The following is a 22809-nucleotide window of genomic DNA, read 5'->3' as shown; positions in this document are numbered from 1 at the left end:
GAGCTTATTCAGATTGGGACAATGACACTTCCAATTGAAATCATCCCTTTTCCATCACCACCCAGCTTTTATGCACCACTCAGAACAAAACTTGCAGGTTCTCTACAGGTTGGCAATTTTATTGTGCCAAAGTAAACCTCTCTATGTCTTAAGGGCAGCTTCAGAGGTCTTGCTAGTAGTCCAATTGGTAAGATCAATTAGATTGGTGAGCATGAGAGAAAGGAGCTATTCGGTGGTGTCCCCACAGTTATGAAACACCCTTCAAAGTTGTTCGTGTACAGCTCCATCAGGACAGACTTTTAACCAGGCATTGGAAACCCACTGAGTACAAATACTATTGGCCTGTTTGGGTGAGTTGGGGTTCTATCTTATTATCTATCTATCCCCCCTATTTTTGGGGTTCGGCAAATCTTAGAATTCTTCCAAGCTTGCTGATACCTCTCTCTTGTGCATCAGCTACATAAGCAAAGGCTGAATATCAGAAATAAAGGGAATGGTGACTAGATATGATACACGTCGTTTCTGTTGATTAGAATATTATTTTCCTGAGCATAACAGTGGAAATATCCTGGGTTGAGTTCCCAGTGGATATCCATTGCAGCCTCAGGAGTAAAACTGAAGCTCTCCCTCATGAAGTATACTATATTGACAGAAACTTGTTTGCAACTTCAGAACGCCATGGTGACAACTGTCATTCAACGAAAGAACACTCTGCAGCCCACAAGCTATTGTCTTTCCTGGGCTAAGAAGATGTGAAAATAGGAACTCCCCAAAAAGGAAACTTTTGGCTGACATTAAAGACAGGAAGTGGTTGTTCTTAGTGAGGCAACTGTGACAACTGAGATGGCCTGTGATGAGAATTTCCTGAATTTCCCCATGTCTGTTACTTTAATTAGAAAACTGTGGGTGTGAAGGCTTCAGACACTTTTCTCCAGGTCCCAAGGATCCTCAGAACACCAGGAGGTCTCTTATGTCCAGAACCCCTTGGTGAACCCCGCCCATACACTGAATTTGGAGTTTTTAATCATCATATCATTTATGAACAAAAGCTTTTGACAATGATCTCTCTAGGAGATATATTTGTTCAGTGGGCCTGTACATGGCGAATTCTTCTTCAGGCAGTATCAAGAATATAAGGAAGGCATCAGAAAGGCCTTCAAGAGTAAGAGAAAGCATCCCACTACTTTGTTCTTTCTTATTCACTTACTGTAAATTGGAAGTGAAAGAAGGAAGTTCATGATGCAACGCTCCTTATGAAAGCAACATATATATCCTTGCTTTCTCTCTGCACTGCCACAACTTCTCTTCACTACAACCTTATTGAGCCTGTAAGAAGAGACGGTAAGAACAACTCCCCACCCAGCAGATAACAAGGGGCCACATTCATAACCTTTCACAAATACATCACCCATTTTTCATTGGTGGGGGTGGGGGGAAACACAGCAGGGATAATAGAATATATCTACTATCCCAATCCTTTCAACATCGTGAACCTTTCATACCTTTCCTGGGTTTCCCTCAAATCCTCTGGAGCAGATTTAGGGAGGGTACAGGGTGGACATAAAGGGAGATGAGAGGGAAAGAATGTTCCATTCTCCTAATAGAGTAACTTCAAAGAATACCACTCCAATGAAAATGTGGCAGAACAATGAAATAAAACAAACTCTTTTTTTCATTTTAGGATTTCTTGCTGTGTATTTATATAAAAAACGAAAAATCAGTATGGTGCCCAATATAGGATTTGTTCACATGAGTTGCCTCACAGTGTTCTGCTCTGTTTTCTTTATTACTTTTGCGAATAATCAGGGTAAGTATACATTTCTATTGAACTGTGTGGGACTTACTTTAGCATAGATATGGTTAGAATTGCGGAAGGTTGGAATTGTGGAAGCTCAGTTGAGTAACAGTGGAGAGCAGGCAAAGTCAGAGTGGAAGGAAATGTATTTATTACCAAAGTAGTTCATTAATGTGTGGGTGAATGAGGCATTTTAGTTTTGGGGTAGGGTTGGTTCTTATGTGGGTGTAAGATGGAAAATGAGGAGAGATAAAAAAGCATGTTTTCTTGAAGATTTCTCTCTCTCTCTCACACGCACACATATATAATACACATATGTAGGCACACAATACACCTCAGGGCAGATGGATACTTGAAGAAGATTAGTTAGGTACCATAAACAAATAACATATTACAGTAGGGAGCATTTGTGTCTGCTAAAGATGATACAAAAACAACTATGAGATATAAAACAAATCATGAAGTTCCCAGAAACTGCAGCAAACAGGAATGAAATTGCCATGAAATTACATGAACAAGCAGCTACATGAACAGGCTCAACGGAAGCTGAAATGAGCAGGTGTCAGACTTTAGGGACTCTGCTTCCTCCCCTCTTGGCTGTAGTTAAGCAGTACAAAGAGAAAGCAGTCTCTTACCAGTAACAGAAATGTTTAATGTACAGAGCAAAAGAGCAAGCGACCATTCTCAGAGTGCAGGTGATCCCAATTAAGGTTCTGTCCACTTCCCTCTAGTCACATCCGTCCTCTCGCCTCCTAGCCACCTGATCTCTCAACCTTTGAGCCTTTTGCGCAGTCACCTTATCTAATCTCAGAGCCTGCACAACTTCCAGTGAGAGAGTGTCAGCTAGTTCACTCTCTTCCCATTCTTCTTGCTGTTCACCTCCTAGTTCTGCCCAACTATTGTCTTCTGAACTGTGCCCCTCAGCAAATCATTGTTCCTAATCAACACTACTCCACTGCTCCTGTGGAGTTTCAGGATCCTGGCCATGAGCAGGGGGAGGGGTAGGCTCCCGCCATTCGTCATCAGAGTTGTACTCCTCAACCCAGTCTCTGACAGCAGGTAAGCAATAGAGAATCACATCCCCACTAGGGATAAACATTGGTGGTGGAAACTGTGTTGAAAAGCCACTTGACATTAAAAAAAGGAAGCACTTTGCATTGTTTGATCTCATAAAACACATATAGGATAATCAATGCAGGTATGCAGCCTCAGAGCTACACACACACACACACACACACACACACACACACACACTGACCATTCCTATTTTTTCTCCCCAGGACAAAATGGGACATCAGCTGAAAATTTATCCTGTATCATTTACACAGTTCGTGTTACCTCAATGAATTGCACTTGGGATACTGACAGGAATGTTCCTAAAGACGTCCAGTATTTTCTATACTTGATATATCAGTAATTCATTTTCATTTCTTAAATGGGGGTGGGGAAGAGAATGGTTAGAGTATGCTGTTCCTGGCTGGGTTTTTAACAAAATGTTTTGGCATGCAGCGAAAACAATGGCGAAGAGACAGAATGCCCCCAGTACAAAAATAATAAACTTGGAAGGCATGTTGGCTGCCATTTTCCTAATATAAAAGTTCCTGGGAATCATATTACCCTCAGAGTGAATGGATCAAGCAAAGAATCACTGGTTCAGCCTTTGGATCAGCAATTCTGGCCTTTCGATCATGGTAAGAGAAGGAGGGTGGGGTTTGTTTGTTCGTTTACTCATAGTGCAAAAAATTAGATATCTTGAGATACCTTATAAATCAGAGATGGGGAAGCTGTGGACCTCCAATATTGTTGTTGTTGTTGTTTGGTCGTTTAGTCGTGTCCGACTCTTCGTGACCCCATGGACCAGAGCACACCAGGCACTTCTGTCTTCAAGTCTTCACTTCTGTCTTCTACCTCCAATATTATTAGACTCTAAATCTCTTCACCCCTGATCACAGGCTAGGCTGGCTGTGGAGTCAGAAATCCCTCATCCCTTCTCTAGTCCTTTTTTAAAAAAATGCTTGTAAAATTAAAGAAACCTCAGAGATGTATTTGTCTGCCTGCATTCACATACCCTGTACCCCTTCAAGACCTCTCACCACAAAATTCCTGGCTAAAAGCCGAGTGACACCTACCCACAATGTATGTGAATATGAAATGCTTAGGAACTGGAAGCAGGGAAGTTGACCACTCAGATGCCCTTGAAATTTCACAGCTCTCCACCTGTCAAGTAAAATACAGGCTATTTCATTACAGAAAAACTTACTCCACCAGCAGATATCACTTGGAATTGTCATGAACAGCCGTGGGGGTGCAAAGTACAATGGAAACCCCCTCCCTGTGCCTTTAAAGATAACGCAGACTACTGCTTTAAGTATGAAATAAAGGTAAGAGGTTAATTGTGGTTTTGCTTGTTGAATAGCTTTTTGTTACCTTTGCTAGTAACATGCGGATATCTGATATAGAAATTCATGGTGAAAGAAACATTTCACATTTTGAAAATTTTTCCAATTTCAAAGTACATGGAATTTAGTTTGACTGCTATTTCCTATCTACCAGGGTGAATGGTAATTCTTAGATAGGTTTTGGTTGGTAGAGATGGAGTAGCGTACAGTTCTTTCATGAGTAAAGAAAATCCTCAGATAAAATAGAGTGATACTTTTCTTGTGGGATGACCTCCCAACAAATTCTGCATTGCAGCCTCGCTTTCCAGTTCATTTGTTGAGCCTCCTTATTAGAAAAAGCTTAAAGTATTTTATCTGAATCCAACTAATGTTTCTTGGCTCTTTTGTTCTCAGTCAAAAGCCAATGTCTGCAATATAGTCTAGAAAGTCCCCAAGAGGATAGACACATCATCCGTCTTTCATGGTGATGTCAAGGTTGCAATGTGTGAGCTACATTGACCAGCATATACCATCACCCCATACATGCAGGTGCCTCAATGTAACCATGTGCAGAAGCATCCAGCAACTATGTTAGTTTCTGAAATCTCACCCTTCCTAGCTTCATGCCGTGTGGCTCAATTTAGGTATGCATGTTGGTACACAAATGCCAGGTCTATCCTACATATTTAAAATAACGACTGGATTGTGGAGATACATTTATTTGCTGAGTTCCTATATACATCACAAGCTGGTCTTCCAAATCCTTGCACTATAACAATGGAGGCCTATTTGTGGTCCTCCTCTTAGCCCCAGTTAGCATAGGCCAATAGATGACAGGATCCCCCTACATCTGGTGGATCACAGTTTTCCCACCCTTAGTCTATAGGAATGCAAAATGGTTTCCTGGTGCTTTATGGTCAGCACTTGTGGGAAGCCAAACACCATTTTGTAAAGTTTCACATCTATTAATGTATGGAAAAATGTGAACTTCTATAACTCATTTGTCTTCTTTTAATATTTATGTTTATAATGTGTGTGTGTGTGTGTGTGTGTGTGTTACACAATGAAAAAGAGAGAAGATTGTGGGGGAAGTTAATAATCCACCCACAAGGAAGTCAGCCCTCTCTCCTCCGATATTATCGGTTACTCTTGACTACTTTTGCCTTCCTTGCTAATTAAGGTATACAGCCAAATTTGTGAAAGCTAGCATACTTTGAAAAAGTACAATGAAAACCAACTAAAAACGTTCCTTTTTTGTCTCTAAGGATGAAATCAGAGGCCAGATTTCAACAGTAAGTATTGTTATCTTATATAAACATGAGGCATGTGAACTGAATTTTAGAACGGGAGAATCATGTGTATGCTACCTTGGAAGAAAGCTAGGCTATAAATATTAAGAAGGCAGCATAGTATTCTTTGCCCACAGCATTCTGAAATTAATTAATTAATAATATTTTATTGCTTATACCCCACCCATCTGACTGGGTGTTCTATCTAGGTGTCCAGATTTGGTCCAAAAGGGAAAATATAGCAAAAAAAATATCCAGAATCCTCAAAAGATGGGCAACACAAAGTAAAATAAATATTTGGTTTGGAACCTGCTTCATTGCTTCAGATATTCAATGTGACATTGTGCTTCAGATCTGATTACCTTCCATTTCCAAAGCCTTAGGCGACTTCCCCATTATCTAGAATGGGGAAGTCAACAAGTGCCTATATACAAAATATAATAAACATACACCTAAGATGTGGCTGCTACAGGTGCCACATAAGACCCCTTCTGCATTTGTAAGAACTTAATCATTTAGTGTAGTAGCACTTGTACCTTGGAACTCCCTGCCTATTGAGATCAAACAGGTGTCCCAGAATTACAGACTTGTAGAAGGTGGGAGGGACCCCAAGAGTCATCTAGTCCAACCCACTGCAATGCAGGAATCTTTGCCTCAATGTAGGGCTCAAACACACAACCCTAAGATTAAGAGTCTCATTTAATCTGTTTCAGTATGCTTTAAAACATGCCTGTAAATTGTTCTTGATTTTCTTGTTTTATTTTTCTTAACTGTTTGAGGTTTGTTTCCTGGTGTGTAAGTTTATGAAATAATAAGTTGATGAATGTGAATTGGCATGCTATTTCACCTACAAAGACATAAAGCAGATTAATCTTCTACTTTTAGTTAACAAGTGGACAAACCCACCAAAATTACACAGTACGTGGGAAATACTCACTGAGGCTCCGTTCAGCTGGACAGTATTGTCCCATTGGGACACAGTGGAGTGACTGGAGTAAACCAATTGTGTTTGGTAAGATTACAGATTTATTTATATATATTTTTTTCCATTGGCCCTTTCTCTGTTATTCTCTCTAATGGTAAACTCAGGTGTTTGTGTGCCTCGATCAGCCTGAGAAACAAAGCCATCCAAAAATGTTTATATATATATATCTATTCAGAGGACTCCCTCAGCATGCAGAACTATATAAATTTGTAGATTAAATATTTTTTTGAAAGAAAACAGCCCATACTTCCAAGACTTCCAGCTTCTAGGACTTACAGAAAGTTTCTGGCAGTTGAGCCTTACAGACATCAAGAATGATATTAGTGTCAGTCCCCCTGTTGCTTAGAAATGGAACTTTAATAACAACGACAACAATTTATTTTTTTATTTGTACCCCGCCCATCTGGCTGGGTTTCCCCAGTCACTCTGAGTGGCTCCCAACAGAATATTAAAAACACGATAAAACACCAAACACTAAAAACTTCCCTAAAATGACTACCTTCAGGTGTCTTCTGAAAGTCAGATAGTTGTTTATTTCCTTGACATCTGATGGGAGGGAATTCAAGAGGGCGGGCACCACTACCAAGAAGGCCCTCTGCCTGGTTCCCTATGACCTCACAGTGAGCGAACTGCCAGAAGACCCTCAGAGCTGGATCTCAGTGTCTGGGCTGAATGATGGGGGTGGAGACGATCCTTCAGGTATACTGGGCTGAAGCCATTTCATGTTTAGAGATCAGCACCTACACTTTGAATTGTGCTCAGAAATGTACTGGAAGCCAATGTAGGTCTTTCAGGACCAGTGTTCTATGGTCTCGGCGGCCGCTCCCAGTCACCAGTCTGGCTGCTGCATTCTGGATTAGTTGGTTTCCAAGTCACCTTCAAAGGTAGCCCTATGTAGAGTGCATTGCAGTAGTCCAAGCGGGAGATAACCAGAGCATGTACCACTCTGGCGTAAGGTTACCAGATTTTTTCCAATAAATCCAGGGACACTTTTCAACTTCAGTGGATTTTGTATGGGGACTGATTTGTAAATACGGGGACTGTCCTCGGGAAACGGGGACATCTGGTAACCTTACTCTGGCGAGACAGATCAGTTGATTGACACTGCCGTACGTGTGTGCTTATATAAGACTGATGCTTGATTTGCAAAACACCATCCTGGTTGTTCCCCAAAAGCACTACTCTGGAAGCCCCCATCCCAGCAAGCAATGTGGACAGAGCCAAGGGGCAAGAGAGGCTGTGGTTGTTACCAGGTCTGGTGCTCCTTTAAGGACCAGAACCACATCACAAGCTGATGCTGGGCCTGTGTTTATGATACACTTAGCACTAATGCCTTCCTATCTTTTCAGGTACTGACCCCAATCCTTTTCCTACAGAATTATTAATATTTGTAGTACTTGGGACCGTCATAACAATCTTGCTCCTGATTTTGATCTGGAAAAGGTAAAACACAATGCATTTTACCTGCATCTAGAAAATGGCTAGCATTTTTAATTACCATTGTTCTGAGATTTGACAAGCCTGAGTATTCTTTGTTAGGATTTTAACCAAAAGATCTGAAAAATTCAACATTTCTAGAAGACCTGAAAACACTAAATGAAAATCTAACGTATTAATATTCTAATCAAAATGCTGAATGAATCTGTTATAGATTTAAGACAATGCAGTACATATAGTGCATAATTCAATATATGTCCTATCTGTGCATGCTGTTTGGGTGAGTGCTCCCCTTCTAAGCATGAAGCTCTCCATCTGCAGGCAAGAGGATATGGATTAGGGAGAACAGGATTTGAGACCCTGGTCAAAGCCCTACATTTTCCTCCCTGCAGATTCCACATATGGAGATGCCTAACTTTTCCAGTTCCACAACCAAAAGATGTTCTTTGGCAATATGAGAATGTGGTAAGTTCTAGAATGCCTTGAATGCAGTATTCTGCCAGTTTTTAAAACAATTTAAAGATGAATGGCTGTAATTCACAAAGTAATGCTATGTGATTGCTTACTGCCACATGGAAGGTGCCATGAAATTGCTGATCTAGCAGTTTCCCCCATTCCTAGAGATGTTTGCATGCTAGAATTTTGTCTAGTCTAGTAAAATATTTCCACAATTGTGTAATTATTATTATTTATAATTTATATCCCGCCCATCTGGCTGAGTTTCCCCAGCCACTCTGGGCGGCTCCCAATCAAGTGTTACAAACAGTACAGCATTAAATATTAAAAACTTCCCTAAACAGAGCTGCCTTCAGATGTCTTTTAAATATAGGATAGCTGCTTATTTCCTTCACATCTGAAGGGAGGGTGTTCCACAGGGTGGGCACTACTACTGAGAAGACCCTCTGTCTGGTTCCCTGTAACCTCACTTCTCGCAATGAAGGAACTGCCAGAAGGCCCCAGCGCTGGATCTGAGTGTCTGGGCTGAACGATGGGGGTGGAGACGCTCCTTCAGGTATACTGGGCTGAGGCCGTTTAGGGCTTTAAAGGTCAGCACCAACACTTTGAATTGTGCTCAGAAACGTACTGAGAGCCAATGCAGATTTCTCAGGACCGGTGTTATGTGGTCCCAGCAGCCAGTCCCAGTCACCAGTCTAGCTGCCGCATTCTGGATTAATTGCAGTTTCCGGGTCACCTTCAAAGGTAGCCCCATGTAGAGTGCATTGCAGTAGTCCAAGCGGGAGATAACTAAAGCATGCACCACTCTGGTGAGACAGTCTGCGGGCAGGTAGGGTCTTAGCCTGCATACCAGATGGAGCTGGTAGACAGCCGCCCTGGACACAGAATTAACCTGCACCTCCATGGACAGCTGTGAATCCAAAATGACTCCCAGGCTGCGCACCTGGTCCTTCAGGGGCAGTTACCCCACCCCATTCAGGACCAGGGAATCCCCCACACCCACCCGCCCCGTCCCCCAAAAACAGTACTTCTGATTTGTCGGGATTCAACCTCAATCTGTTGTTAGCCGCCATCCATCCTCCAACCGCCTCCAGGCACTCACACAGGACCTTCACAGCCTTCACTGGTTCATATTTAAAGGAGAGGTAGAGCTGGGTGTCATCTGCATACTGATGAACACCCAGCCCAAACCCCCCTGATGATCTCTCCCAGCGGCTTCATATAGATATTAAAAAGCATGGGGGAGAGGACGGAACCCTGAAGCATCGTGTATGAACGATGGAAGTCTCCAAACACTGTAACCACTTCCCCAAACCTATCTGTGTGGTCATAAAAACAAAAAATGTAAGAGTTTCTAGTTATAATGGGTGGGATTCACCTAACTAGCTCCATCAGTGGAAGGCCTGTGTAAGAAACTAGTAATTTTACTGACATTTTAGTGCCAAGGGTAGTTGCTTAGTTTCATCTAAAAGAAATGGGACTTTCAAGTAAGTTTTAATGTAATTGGAGATATTGAAACCATAATAATTCTACCCCACCCACCTGGCTGTGTTTACCTAGCCACTCTGTGGAAATTTGAAACAGGGCTGAACTGAAAATATATTACAGAGGAAAAGCTGCATTGCAAAAAGTGTTTGCTGCAGCTTCCATTTGTCATTTTTGTCATTTTCTAAATGTTGAAGGAACTGTGGAAAACTCAACCACCAGCACACCATTCTTCAATACTGGCTATGCTAGCAGAACTTTGTGTTATGAGCTGTAATAAAGAAGTGAAACTGAAGTGGTCACGCGCCTTAGGAATTAACCTTAAGGGGATTTTTCTTTTCCCTTTTTGTAGAAAACATGGGTGGACCTGATGCCAGCAGCAGATGAAAAAATAACAGTGGTTGAAGAAATGAATTGCGAATTGCAAAAACAATGAGATTTTCACTAGCCAGCTGCTACCCCAAATAAATTAGGGAAATGCTATTATTTTGGTGCTTCCTTTCGTCTCAGCTGCAAATGCATGTATACAAGTACAAAAGCTGCTACTCAAGCACACTGGAAGACAATGCCAAGGATAGGTTTCCTATGCAAGTAACAGCTAGAGAAAGAAGCTTGTGTGTGTGTGTGTGTGTGTGTGTGTGTGTGTGTATACACACACCCACACCCACACTTGGATATATATATATATATATATATATACACAGTGGAGCCTCGCAAGACGAAATTAATTCGTTCCGCAAGTTTTTTCTTCTTGCGAGTTTTTCGTCTTGCGAAGCACGGTTTCCCATAGGAATGCATTGAAAATCAATCAATGCGTTCCTATGGAAACCGCCTTCAGACCAGGTCCGGGGACAGTCTGTCCCCCGACCTCTTCTGAAGGCTGGGGGGGGGACAAGGGCTTTTCTTCCCACCCCCAGCATTTTAAAAAACCCCAGGACAGCGGAGGACTTCTCCGCTGTCCGGGGCGATTTAAAAGCCTCTGGGAAGGCAGGCAGGGGGGACAAAGACTTTCGCCCCCCGCCGGCCTTCAGAAGAGGTCCAGGACCTCTTCTGAAGGCCAGCGGGGGGCAAAAGTCTTTGCTTCCCCCCCCCCGCCTGCCTTCAAAAGCCGTCCGGGATAGCTATCCTGGACTGCTTTTTAAATGCTGGCGGTGGGGAGCAAAGCCTTTCGGCCCCCGCCGGCCTTCCTGGACCTCTTCTGAAGGCCAGAGGGGAGGGGAGGCTTTGCTCCCCACCGCCAGCATTTAAAAGAGGTCCCCGGAGATTTCCCTATGCGAAGCAAGCCCATAGGGAAATACGTCTTGCGAAGCAACTCGCAAACGGAAAACCCTTTCGTCTTGCGGGTTTTCCGTCTTGCGAGGCATTAGTCTTGCGGGGCACCACTGTGTTATATATATATATATATCCAACTCTAGGGGCCAACACAGAAATCAAGTCAGGTGTCATTTTGCTACACAAGGAAGTGGCAATGATGACAGCAAGGTAGATGCAGCTGAACTATCTACACAAAATTTCTGTCCCCTAAAATATAAAGGGTTATAGATTGGGTGCACTAAATTCAGAAGGGTTGGGGAACTTAACTGTTTGGGAAACACTACTCTAAAGGACAGGGGCTACTGCAATGTTTGTAGTCTATCTTTGCCATGCTTCATCGAAATCAAGATCTCAACATTTTCTTAAGATGCCCACTGCTCCAATAAATGAGCCTTATTGGCCAACAAGGCTTTTTGACGACAAGCCTGTTAAGACACTCAGTTGATTAGCTAATCTTACATTTTGCTGGTTTTTATTGCCAGCCAAGCTTTAAGTGATCATTATTGTGATACTTCCGCATTCATGTGTTGTGATTTTAAGTTTTAGTGTATTAATGTCTTGTGCCCTGCACTGAGATTTTACAAATATCATTAGCGTTTTTAGCTCTTAATTCCTCTTGCTAAAGGAGTTAATAAAGGTTTATAAAAACCATTTCTAATGTACTGTGTAATCCTAAGCATCACTAGAATAGTTGCATCAGAGCTAGTCATGCTATAAAATATTACTGTGTTGCAGGGGGTTAGAATAGATGACTCTTGAGGTCCCTTCCAACTCCACAATTCTATGATTTATCTAATGTTTTTCAAAGCAGAGAATCATGAATTTGGGCTATTAAAATGCTCTTCTTGTACTATGCATATACAAAGGAAACACTGAATATACCTTATCTATTTATGAATGAACTATATTGCTCTGAAGTGCTGCTTCATTCACTTTGTTAATTTGACAGCTGATGTCAAATTACAACCACCAGCTGTACAAATCCAAATTATTTCAAATCCACCTACCTGCTTTCCAATGTGGTTTTATACTGTGCTTCCCACCACTTCTTTTTTGGGGCCCAAATTATGTACATAAGCATTGCCAAGCCATTTTTTAAAAATTATTTTGCAGGTTCTAGCGTTACCATATTCAAAACAGGTTCCTTGGATTCTAAATCAAACTATTTTGCCCATTTGTCATAAAGATGTAGTCAAACCTCTGGAAGTCTCAGAAAGTAGATCTCATTTAATTTAAAAGTGGAAGTTCAATCATTAATGTCCAGTGATCAAATGTGGTATTTGCAGTGCCAAGCCAAGTCAAATTCAAATGTTACCCACCCCTCAGCTAGGCCCACTCCTCTACAAAATCCTGCTGCACCAATTTAATTTTTCATCCGTGTTCCCTCCCCTATATGAAGCTGGTAGAAGTACCATACTGCATAGCAGGCATGACCCTGAACATCAAGTTATAACAGTAAATTCAATACATCAGAGTTAATTTTGTTTATTTCACAGAATGCCTCAATTCTGAGAACACAAATGCTAGATGTTCAGCTGTGCAAACAGTACATAGTGCTTAAGTACAAGTGGAAAAACATGATTTGTTAAATGAATACTTCTCAAAACATGATTTTATGGTCCTCTAAGATAGGACTTGAAACTTCAGGCTGCTCTTCAGTGAAGTTCAGCTGCCTTGGACCCAGAACTGCTAGCACTACGATTATCACCAGAAACAGACAAACTCAGTAAGCTGAGTTGTCTGTTTCAATGCCGGAATAATGGTATCTCAAAGTGTTATCAGTTCACTGAAGGCAGTTTCTAGCCCTACTTAAACACAATCTGGCCCCGATAAATAAGACTCCACACAGGAATTTTTCAAAGATCAATGGTCCATAATGGCAAGTTATTCTACATGATCTGTCAATTTAACTTACAATTCTAGTAAGGGTATTTTTAGATGACTTTCTTGAACTCATCATACAACACAAGCACAAAAGCACCACCCATGCCTCGAAGAACATTAGACCATGCGCCCTTGAAGAAAGCCTTTCCACCTTCATCTTTTGCAATCTTCTTCCAACAGTCAATTGTTCCAGAGTACATGATGTCAGCTGTAGGATAAATAAGTTCATTATTTGAAGCATTTATTCTGTGAACCAACCTGAGATCTTTTGATGAAGGGCAGTATATAAATTTAATAAATAAAAAGTTTCAAGGACAGCAGGACTATCATGTTAATTTCTGTCCAGAGAAATGTAAAAGCAGTACAGAGCTAACACACTGTAGAACCTATGCACAGAAAGTTGTTCTTCAAATATTACTCTGAAACTAGATAATATACTGCTTTTATTGGGGGTGGGTGTAGGGTAGAAGAAGGATCCCAGTTGTTACTACTAAGCCGATTTTACAATGCTTATATGAGGGCAGTCTCGTCCGGTGACCCCAGAAGAACTAAATTACAATGAGTATTAACAGGAGTTAAATATTAACTACTTATGTAGAATCAATGCGAAGTCTATATATATGGTGTCTGAAGCTTAGTAGAACAGAAACAAATTTGAAACACAGCGCCAGATTCACCTAAACTAGTGTGCTAGTGGAAGCCAGAGCAATCACTTCCACTAGCGCAATGGGGCGTTTCCCCTCTCTCTTCCCCCTGCACCTCTCCCGGGGGGGGTTGGGAGAACACCCAGAACAGCACAATCAAGAGTGTGGTATTGCATTCCACCCAGCATAAAAGTGCTCACATATGCCACCAAAAATAATCAAAAGCCACATAGCCCATAGGTAAAGGGGTAAAGGTACCCCTGCCCTTCGGGCCAGTCTTGCCAGACTCTAGGGTTGTGCACTCATCTCACTCTATAGGCCGGGAGCCAGCACTGTCCGCAGACACTTCTGGGTCACGTGGCCAGCGTGATAAGCTGCATCTGGCGAGCCAGCGCAGCACACGGAACACCGTTTACCTTCCGGCTGGTAAGAGGTCCCTATTTATCTACTTGCACCTAGGGGTGCTTTCGAACTGCTAGGTTGGCAGGCGCTGGGACCGAACGACGGGAGCGCACCCCGCCGCGGGGATTCGAACCGCCGACCATGCGATCGGCAAGTCCTAGGCGCTGAGGTTTTACCCACAGCGCCACCTGCGTCCCCCTTAATAGCCCATAAACATTACTTATTACCCTGTTAAAGATGGCAAGTTCTGACCTTCTTGCAGCAACCCAGTGATTTCAATGTGGGAAATGCAGAAGAGATCTAGCACTCTGCTCTCTCCTCTGTTAGCCTGCTCACTAGGTTTCCATTCAATTTCAAGCAAACATCTGCATGAAATTCCTTGCAGCACAGGACTATCAGGCTGATGCTTAATGTAAAATTGGCTTATTTTTATGTGCTGCTTACCTGCTTTACGTCCAGACTGCATCATCATTCGACGTCGCACTGTATCAAATGGATAGGAAACCACACCAGCTACTGCAGTCACTGATTGTGCAATCATCCAGCTTATAAAAATGTGAGTGTTTCTAGGATCTGGGAGCATACCTATAATGAAAAAACAAAACTTCTGCATCATTTTGAAAATTGAAGAAAGGATCTGTTTACCATTACGCAACATTTGAATACGTATTTTGGGGCACTTTATGGTGTATCATGAAATAATGCTCAACTGTTGAATTTTGCCTTCCTGGTTAATATAGAAGATCATATTACAGGCAACTCTGTTTACCTCTGTTTTATCATTCAGCCATTAACACACAACTAATGGAGCCTTTTCTCAATATCTAGTTACTAGAGAAGGTGTATAATCCCTTGTGACTAACACTGCAGCTAGTATGTATGGTCAAATCTGAAGTTCTAGTCTGCTTGCGTCCTAATGGACAGTAACCTCTTTTACTCAGGGAGTGAATCCATATACAGTGGTACCCCGCAAGACGAACGCCTCGCAAGACGGAAAACCCGCTAGACGAAAGGGTTTTCCGTTTCGGAGGCGCTTCGCAAAACGAATTTCCCTATGGGCTTGCTTCGCAAGACGACAGCCCATAGGGAAATCTCAGGGACAGCGGGGAAGCGCAGCGCGTCTTCCCCACAGTCCTCGGACCTCCTCCCGCTGCCGGCTTCGGAACGAAGCTCCGATGCCGGGCGGGGGGGGGGGGGCGCCTCCTCCCGCTGCGCGGCACCGGAACGAAGCTCCGATGCCGGGCGGGGGAGGGGGAACGCCTCCTCCCGCCGCGCGGCACCGGAACGAAGCTCCAATGCCGGGCGGGGGAGGGGGAACGCCTCTTCCCGCCGCGCGGCACCGGAACGAAACTCCGATGCCGGGCGGGGGAGGGGGAACGCCTCCTCCCGCCGCGCGGCATCGGAACAAAGCTCCGATGCCGGGCGGGGGAGGGGGAACGCCTCCTCCTGCCGCACGGCATCGGAACAAAGCTCCGATGCCGGGGGGGGGGACACCTTCTCCCGCCACCCGGCATCGGATGGCTTTCCTGAAGACTTGGGGTGGGAGGAGGGTTTTCCTTCCCATCGCCAACATTCAGAATGCTGTTCTGAATGTTGGCGGTGGGGAGGAAAAACCCTCCTCCCACGCAAGCCCCGGGAACAGAGGGAAAGCGCTGCGCGCCTTCCCCTCTGTTCCCGTACCTGTCCTGAAGGCTTGCGGTGCGGAGAAAAGCCCTTCTCCGCACCGCCAGCCTGGCAAGCGGTTTCCCTAGGAACGCATTAATTGATTTTCAATGCATTCCTATGGGAAACCGTGCTTCGCAAGACGAAAAACTCGCAAGAAGAAAATACTTGCGGAACCAATTAATTTCGTCTTGCGAGGCACCACTGTAGGGGAATTCACTGACTGCTAGTTATGACCTACATTTTAATGTTTTGCTATTTTTCAACGACACCTCTGATCAGGCAACCTCAGTTCTTTTAGTAAAGTCTTGTTTTGTTTTTAAAATATGCTCCTCCCTGTCATCTCTTTGGTAGACAGTGAGATATGCGCTCCTAGAAAGATACTCCATTCAGGTGTCAACACCTTATTTAATTAACAAAAATCCAGAACATCTAAATACAGAATCGCCACTAAAATCCATCTCAATAATATGAGCTTTGGGATTACAGGAGTTAAATTTAAGCTCTAGTCCTCTGCCCTAAATGAACAGCCTTGGGTAATTTACATACTTGGTTACAGTTAAAATTATAGGAACAGTTAATGTAACCACTTTAGCTTTTACAACTTTCCCTTTAGTATAAGTAACATTTCATTTGATCTTTTTCCTCCTAGTCTCTTTCATAACCCTCTTCAACCGTGACTGCCCAGGGTTCCACTCCCTGCACTCCAAGAGAGGTTTCCATCATCGAGTACAGAACCAAATAGTGACACACAACCTAATGCCTATTTAAAGATAGTTCATTTTGTCAAACTGATTCACATGGAGTTTTCGTCCCTAGATAATCTGTGTGGCTTTGTAAACCAACACTTTCTGTGGTTTAGCTCCTTCCCCCCGCCTCTATGTGGATAGTATAGCAAATGAGTCTATCAGTTTTACTTGTGCTACTAGGCACATCTCAATAGTTACATGGTGCTATGCAAAAACACAAGGCCTGTTGCTTGTCAGTATCAGCCTGACCATCACATTTACCTTTTGCTGTGTCATAGATCCCAAAATAGGCAGCTCTATAGATGATTATTCCCTGGACAGAGACATTGAACCCTTGATATAAGCCCCGCAGACCATCAGACCTGAAGATTTTGACTAGGCAGTCCCCCAGGCCTTTGAATTCTCTTTCAGCGCCAGCTTTTCCAACATCAGCAGCCAGTCGGGTTCTTGCAAAATCCAAAGGATAGACAAAGCAGAGGGAGGTTGCTCCAGCTGCACCACCAGAGGCCAGGTTACCAGCAAAATATCTCCAGAACTGTGTGTGCTTGTCTACTCCGCCTAAGAATACTTGCTTATACTTATCCTTGAAGGCAAAGTTGAGCGCCTGAGTTGGGAAATATCTGATGACATTGGCAAAATTCCCACGCCAAAAGGACAGCATTCCTTGCTCTTTAGGAATGCGGACAACACAATCAATGATTCCTTTGTACTGCTTATCAGCAGCAATCTGTTGACTTGCATGTTGTACCTGCAAGAAAAAGATGTTCACAGTTACTCTAAATGAGAAATTGTATGGTTCCAAATAAGCTTTATTCTTTCAGGTTCAGTCTGAAGTATACATTTCAAATATCTGAAGTCACAATGGGAGCTAGAGAAAATGGGATAGAATAATTTAATCCAATTAAGTCATTAAAGGAACAAAATTGACTTTCTACTCAAACTATACTTTAGTATAGTGACATTAGTACACCATTCCTATTGAAATCAGGTAGGCACCTACAATTCTGGTTATGTTGTCATTGCTGAAAACATTTGTTTCAACAAGTGTTTCCAGAGAATTAATTTAATTCAGTGTTGGTTATTAGTTCTCTAATCATTTTAATTTCCCCTCATATTTTCTATGAATTGGCAGTTTAGAAATGCTCTTATTAGCTCACTATGTAGTTACTCTTCCAATGAGTCTTGTTAAAGCCACAAGTAGACTGTGAAAATATCAGCTTACTGTAAAAATTTAACTAATGAGCAGGGATATAACTATTGCAACTTAATTTCTAAAGGAAGTTAAACAAGTAGTACAGCCATTCCTCATTGCTAACTGTGGGATTTTCATTTAAATAAATATGTTTATATTTCTAAACTAAGTGCCCTTTTGCTTCCACTCATAAAACTGACAGCTTTGGTTACCATTCTGTACATCAGTGGTAGAGAATCTTTTTGGTCTGGTAGGCCAGATCCTTAACTCTCCCACTCATGGGTCAATTTTGTGTGGTTCAAACCCCACTGTCAATCACCTAACATCATAATGGTTCCCATGTGTGTCTGAGTATCAGCTGGCTGTTGAGTTCTTAGGAATCTCTGTATAATGGAGGAATTCCAGGCACTGCTAACTGGCAGGGCCTACAAAGCCCTGTTTGGCAAAGCCCCACCTTTAACTTCCCCACACCTAACATCAGATGCACAGCAGGTAGCTATAGCTTGCCCCAAAACAGCTTTGTGGGCCAAATGGGGACTTGTGGCAGGTTCACCATCCCTGCTGTATGCAGTTACCACAGAGTGAAGACCCAAGGAACTCAGTTGGGGTCGGCTTTTTAAAACAAATGTGCATAGGATTGTACTGTTCATCACAGGTTCTGAAGCTACCAAAGAACAATCTCTTCCGCCTTGTCCTTTCGTGGTTTTTGCCCATACTGGTAGCGTAGGGTGTAGATGCAGGACACACCTTATACCAAGTCAGTGGCAGTGTGGCGTAGCGGTTAAAGTGTCAGACAAGGACCTGGAAGACCAGACTTCAACTCCTCACTCTGCTAGGAAGTTGACTGGGTGACCTTGGGGCCAGATACTGTCTCTCAGCCTAAGCTACTTCACAGGGTTGTTTCTGGACATTAAATGAGGATGAGGAGAGACATGTAAGCGACCTTGAGCTCATTTGGGGGGGGGGGAGAGAAAGTGGGATATAAATGCAATAAATTGAAAAAATAAAGTCAGCCACTGGGTCAACTGTCTACAACGGCAGGCAGTGACTCACTGGGATTTCGGGCAATGCCGAGGTTTAGCATTAAACTCATGCCCTTCTTCGTGCCAGCCGGATGCTCTGGACGGCCCCTCTCCGTCCAGAATATATCCTCCCCATTTCAAAGGAGAAAGTGATGTCCTTTGGATGTACATGGCGGAACTAGTCTGGAAAAGGTCGCGCTCTATGTGTCTCTGTGCAACGCGAGGCCTGCTCTGCCCGCCCGCATAGGGAGTCTCACAGCCCGCCCCGCCTCAGTCACGCATCCGCCCGGCTGCGGCCCGATGGGAGGGGCTTGGGCTTAGGCCCCACTGCAGCACAGGCGTCGGTGACCTCGCGCGCTCCGCAGGGGTCACCCGCCCAAGCCTCGCGAGACGAGAGCAAGGGCGGGACCCGGAGGCGGGAGGCCGGTCGCATCCAATCGGCGCGGACGCCCTACGCCGCCGTCGCACCAATCAACGACACGTCGCCGCAAAAGAAGATGGCGGCGGCAGCTTCCTTCGACCTCTCATTGCGTTCCCGCCCTCTACATCTTAAGTACACCGCTACACAAAGAGGGGGGGGCATAGGAAATGAAGCGGGCGCGGCCCCCCCCCCCAGCGCATGAGGAGAGAACCCTTTCATCTGCGTGTTGGTTGGGGCGGGGGAAAAGGAGGGGAACAACGCCGCGCGCGTTCAAACTGCCGCCAACGAACTTTCTACAGCGGAACCGGCCTAACGGCAGCCATGCGCGCGCGCGCAGACACACACAGAGACTCACACGGGGCGGGCGCCTCTCTTGTCCTTGCCGCAGCCGTCGTCACGAGCGGCCTTTCGAGGGCATAAGTAGTTCCTCACAAGCATACACACATGAATGCGTATTAAAAACAAAATAAAGCAGCGCAGTGGGGGGTCTGGGCCGCGCACCCCAAACGCCTCATTCCTAGCCCTGCCCCCTCTTTCAGACTCCCCCCTCCCACAAATAAAAGCGCCCCGCGAGGAGGCCTGACCTGAAGCAGCAGCTTGACCCGCTCGATGGGCGCCACGGCCGTCTTGCTGATGGCTGCCGCCACGCCGCCTGCCAGGAAGTCCTTGGCGAAGGAGAGGGCCTGGTCTGCCATGGCGGTGGTGGTAGTGCTTGGTAGCGGCGAGTGTGCGGGGAAAGGGGCTTGCGAGGCGAGAGACCACAGGCGCTGTCGCAACTCAGGCCGCCGAAAAGGGAAGGGCCAGCCCGGCTCGTGAGCTAAATGGCCGGCTCAGGAGGCTCCGCCCGCCGGGCTCCATTGGCGGGCCAGCCGCAAGGAGGAGGGATCCGCGGCCTCGCAGACGCCGGTGGAGGAAGAGGCGGCCTCTTGACGCGCTTCCTTTGCCCAGGAAACCCGCCCATGAAGAGCTGTTGAGTGAATTTATTATTATCATTATTCTTTATTAAATTGGAATGGCGGACCCCGGTGGGTGTTATGACTGGGCTGCGGTCCTTGTCGGAGCTATATTCCCGTTGTGGCTCGAGGGGGAGTTACAGCGGACTTACTCCCGTGTAAAGTGCACGTGTGAGCGCTCCAAGTGCTTTGGTGCGGGGGGCGGGGAGCGGAAGCGCGGGCTGCATTGTGTCAGCTCATGTTGACTCGGGCCTGATCCCCGCTAATGCCCCGAGGTTGCAGCACCAAATTCAAGAGGTCAATCCCACTGAACTCGTCGGGACTTAATTTGTGTACCCGATGTGCGTTGGGTCGGGAAAATATTCCGCATTGGGCTTGCTGTGCCAGCAGTTCACCCTGTTGGTTATCGTGGGTTACTTTATCAGGACTCTTTTAACCTGGATTGGAGGTAACTTCATCCTTTGGCCTGAACGAGCAAAGTTGAAATGGGTTCTAAACGCATTACAGGAAAGCACTCTGAAATCCCTAATGTTAGTAGACTTCGTTGTGCATGACAGTGTTGCAGTTTAATTCCTTTGTAGAGTCTATCTGTATATTACATCCGTTTTAGATTATGGTCCCGAACTATTAATATTACACTGCAAATAGTGCTGAGGCCTGACAGCTTCTGTTTCAACAGGACATGACAGGGAAGGGTAGAAAGATTACAGTGTTATCACTTATGAAACACTGCACTTTCATATATATTTGTTGCAAGTCCTTGGATATTTCCCTTTTGTATGTAATGTTTCCTTATATACTCAAGAGGACCAGCCTGTTTGTAGTAACCAAAACAAGAGAGTCTGGAGGCACAGCTAGAAGACTAATAGATTTATTGTCATGGCATGTGTCTTTGTAGACTTTAAGATGCTGCAGGACTCTGTTTTTACATACAGTATTAAAATATGTACACATTCACATTGACAGTTACTGCTTTACTGAGCTGTGATTCCACCCCACAAGCTGGGATGGTTCAAAGTTTCACGTAATATTAGATTCTCCTTTACTATTTTTAATTAAGCACATACACCTAATCTTCATCAGCAGATGGGCTTGGCTTAAGCTTTATCATTTTCACTTGTTAGCTTGCTTTCACAATTTTTTGTAAAACCCTTATTTTTTCAGAAGTACCCTTGGTTTTATGGGATTTCATAACTAGAAAATAACACAGGATTGCAGCCAAACTACTAAACAACCTTTTTATTTGAAAGCTGCAGTTACCAAGAAAACATCTCATTTAACTCAATGGGCCTTCTGAGTAAACTTGCCTAGGTAAAAACAATTTATCAAAAACTGTTGATTTGTTTTGAATTGATACTTTGAATTGATACTCTGACTGTTACTTAGCACTAACAGTGAAATGATTACCGGTAAGTGATTTCAAAAGAAAAAGGAAATTTAAACATAGGCTAATTGTAAACAATGATAATTTATAGTTTCGCTAATTTGCACAGTGCTTTTCAAAGAACGAAAGAGACTCCTTTTGTATTAATAGTAAAAATATCAGGAGGCTCATTTTTTATTTCAGAAATGGTTATGCAAATATATGGTAATAAATCATTTTTGGAACTTAAATCGTTAACACACTGATTGGAAAATTTCATTTTAGATATCTTTGAACAATCTTAAAAGGAATAAGAACTAAGTTTTTGACAGACAAATAAACAAGTACCACCACACATTCTGAATATATAAGTTGCATGTGGAACATGAGGGTGCACAGAGAGGAAACACAATGTAAAAAACAAACAAAAAGCTTTCAGGAGAAATTTTCTATGGTTGAAATGCAAATTAAATGGTTACAATATAAAGTGTTCCTTGTTTGATTCATCAGGGAGACCTTTGCTCTGCACATTGCATGTTGTATGAAGGAACTTTGCTAATGCTTTGTATTTATGGTTTCAAGATTAGCTCAAGAAAATAAAAATCTGTAACTCACCTGCTGATAATCTTTGGAAAGTTACTATAGTGAGCTTTGAGTAGCCCTCTTCCCTCCTTTTATCTGATGAGAGGAGATAGTATTCTGAACGATTGTATAGCATGGTTCAGGGGGTGAACCAGAGGTCAAAGAGAAAACTTGCATGCCTTCCCTGAAAAACCCCAGTCCTGTCAATTTTAGCAAAGTAAACTGTGTATATAATCATATTTTGAAACCCACAAAACAATAGAACTAGCACAAATTGTTTTGGCAGATCTAGAAAGCAATTTATACCTATTGTTTTAAATAAAAACGGTCATTTCTCTATACAGCTTCCTAGGACAGAGAACTGGGAAGGAATACTGCACTGAGAACATTTGATTGAATTCATTTCAAGTTCTCTGAAAAGACATTTTTGAAAAAATCAAAGAGATATGTATTCATGTCTTTTATTGAAGTGTTATTTAACTAAATTATTCTGGATCAGAGAGGAGGGCCTCATCACCCACCTCCATCTGCACATTTTGATGCCATTACTGAAATGGAGTGGGATATTTTATGGTATGAAGTTTTATTCCATGCTGACCTACTCCAAATACGGATGTAGTTTCTCTTACATGCCCACTAAACCTGGCAAGAATGTTCACAGCAAATTGCTAAGTCACTTATACCTGTTCAGTTTGGGTCCCTAGCTGTTGTTGGACTACAACTCCCATCATACTTGGCCATTGGTCCAGCTAGCAAGGGTTGGTGTGAGTTGTAGTCCAACAACTGGGGAACGCAA

General features: G+C 43.6%; 3 protein-coding genes across 3 annotated transcripts in view; 1 reads left to right on the top strand and 2 right to left on the bottom strand.

The window, feature by feature from the left end:
* CRLF2 (cytokine receptor like factor 2) overlaps positions 1-3079 on the bottom strand; it is a 41210-nt gene extending 38131 nt beyond the window's left edge. The window contains exon 1 of the mRNA XM_082220147.1: positions 2431-3079. The gene's annotated coding sequence lies outside the window, so the exon portion shown is untranslated. The remainder of the gene's footprint in view (positions 1-2430) is intronic.
* On the top strand, positions 1503-10308 carry LOC309530898 (interleukin-5 receptor subunit alpha-like). The gene is made up of 9 exons (XM_082220143.1): positions 1503-1807; positions 3076-3208; positions 3305-3486; positions 4046-4176; positions 5439-5465; positions 6348-6474; positions 7797-7890; positions 8277-8349; positions 10178-10308. Exons 1-9 carry the CDS (start codon positions 1585-1587, stop codon positions 10259-10261), a joined length of 1074 nt encoding a protein of 357 aa, XP_082076269.1. The 5' UTR covers positions 1503-1584; the 3' UTR covers positions 10262-10308.
* A 2300-nt stretch (positions 10309-12608) lies between these two features.
* Positions 12609-19920, bottom strand: SLC25A6 (solute carrier family 25 member 6). The gene is made up of 4 exons (XM_082220168.1): positions 19700-19920; positions 16742-17228; positions 14514-14654; positions 12609-13231 (listed from the first exon to the last, which is right to left on the bottom strand). Exons 1-4 carry the CDS (start codon positions 19808-19810, stop codon positions 13074-13076), a joined length of 897 nt encoding a protein of 298 aa, XP_082076294.1. The 5' UTR covers positions 19811-19920; the 3' UTR covers positions 12609-13073.
* Positions 19921-22809: the final 2889 nt, after the last annotated feature.

The sequence above is a fragment of the Podarcis vaucheri genome (assembly GCF_965113315.1).
Source record: "Podarcis vaucheri genome assembly, chromosome: 4".
In the NCBI taxonomy this organism is placed as follows: domain Eukaryota; kingdom Metazoa; phylum Chordata; class Lepidosauria; order Squamata; family Lacertidae; genus Podarcis; species Podarcis vaucheri.
The sequence above is the reverse complement of the archived record's forward strand: the minus strand, read 5'-3'. Positions and strand labels throughout refer to the sequence as shown.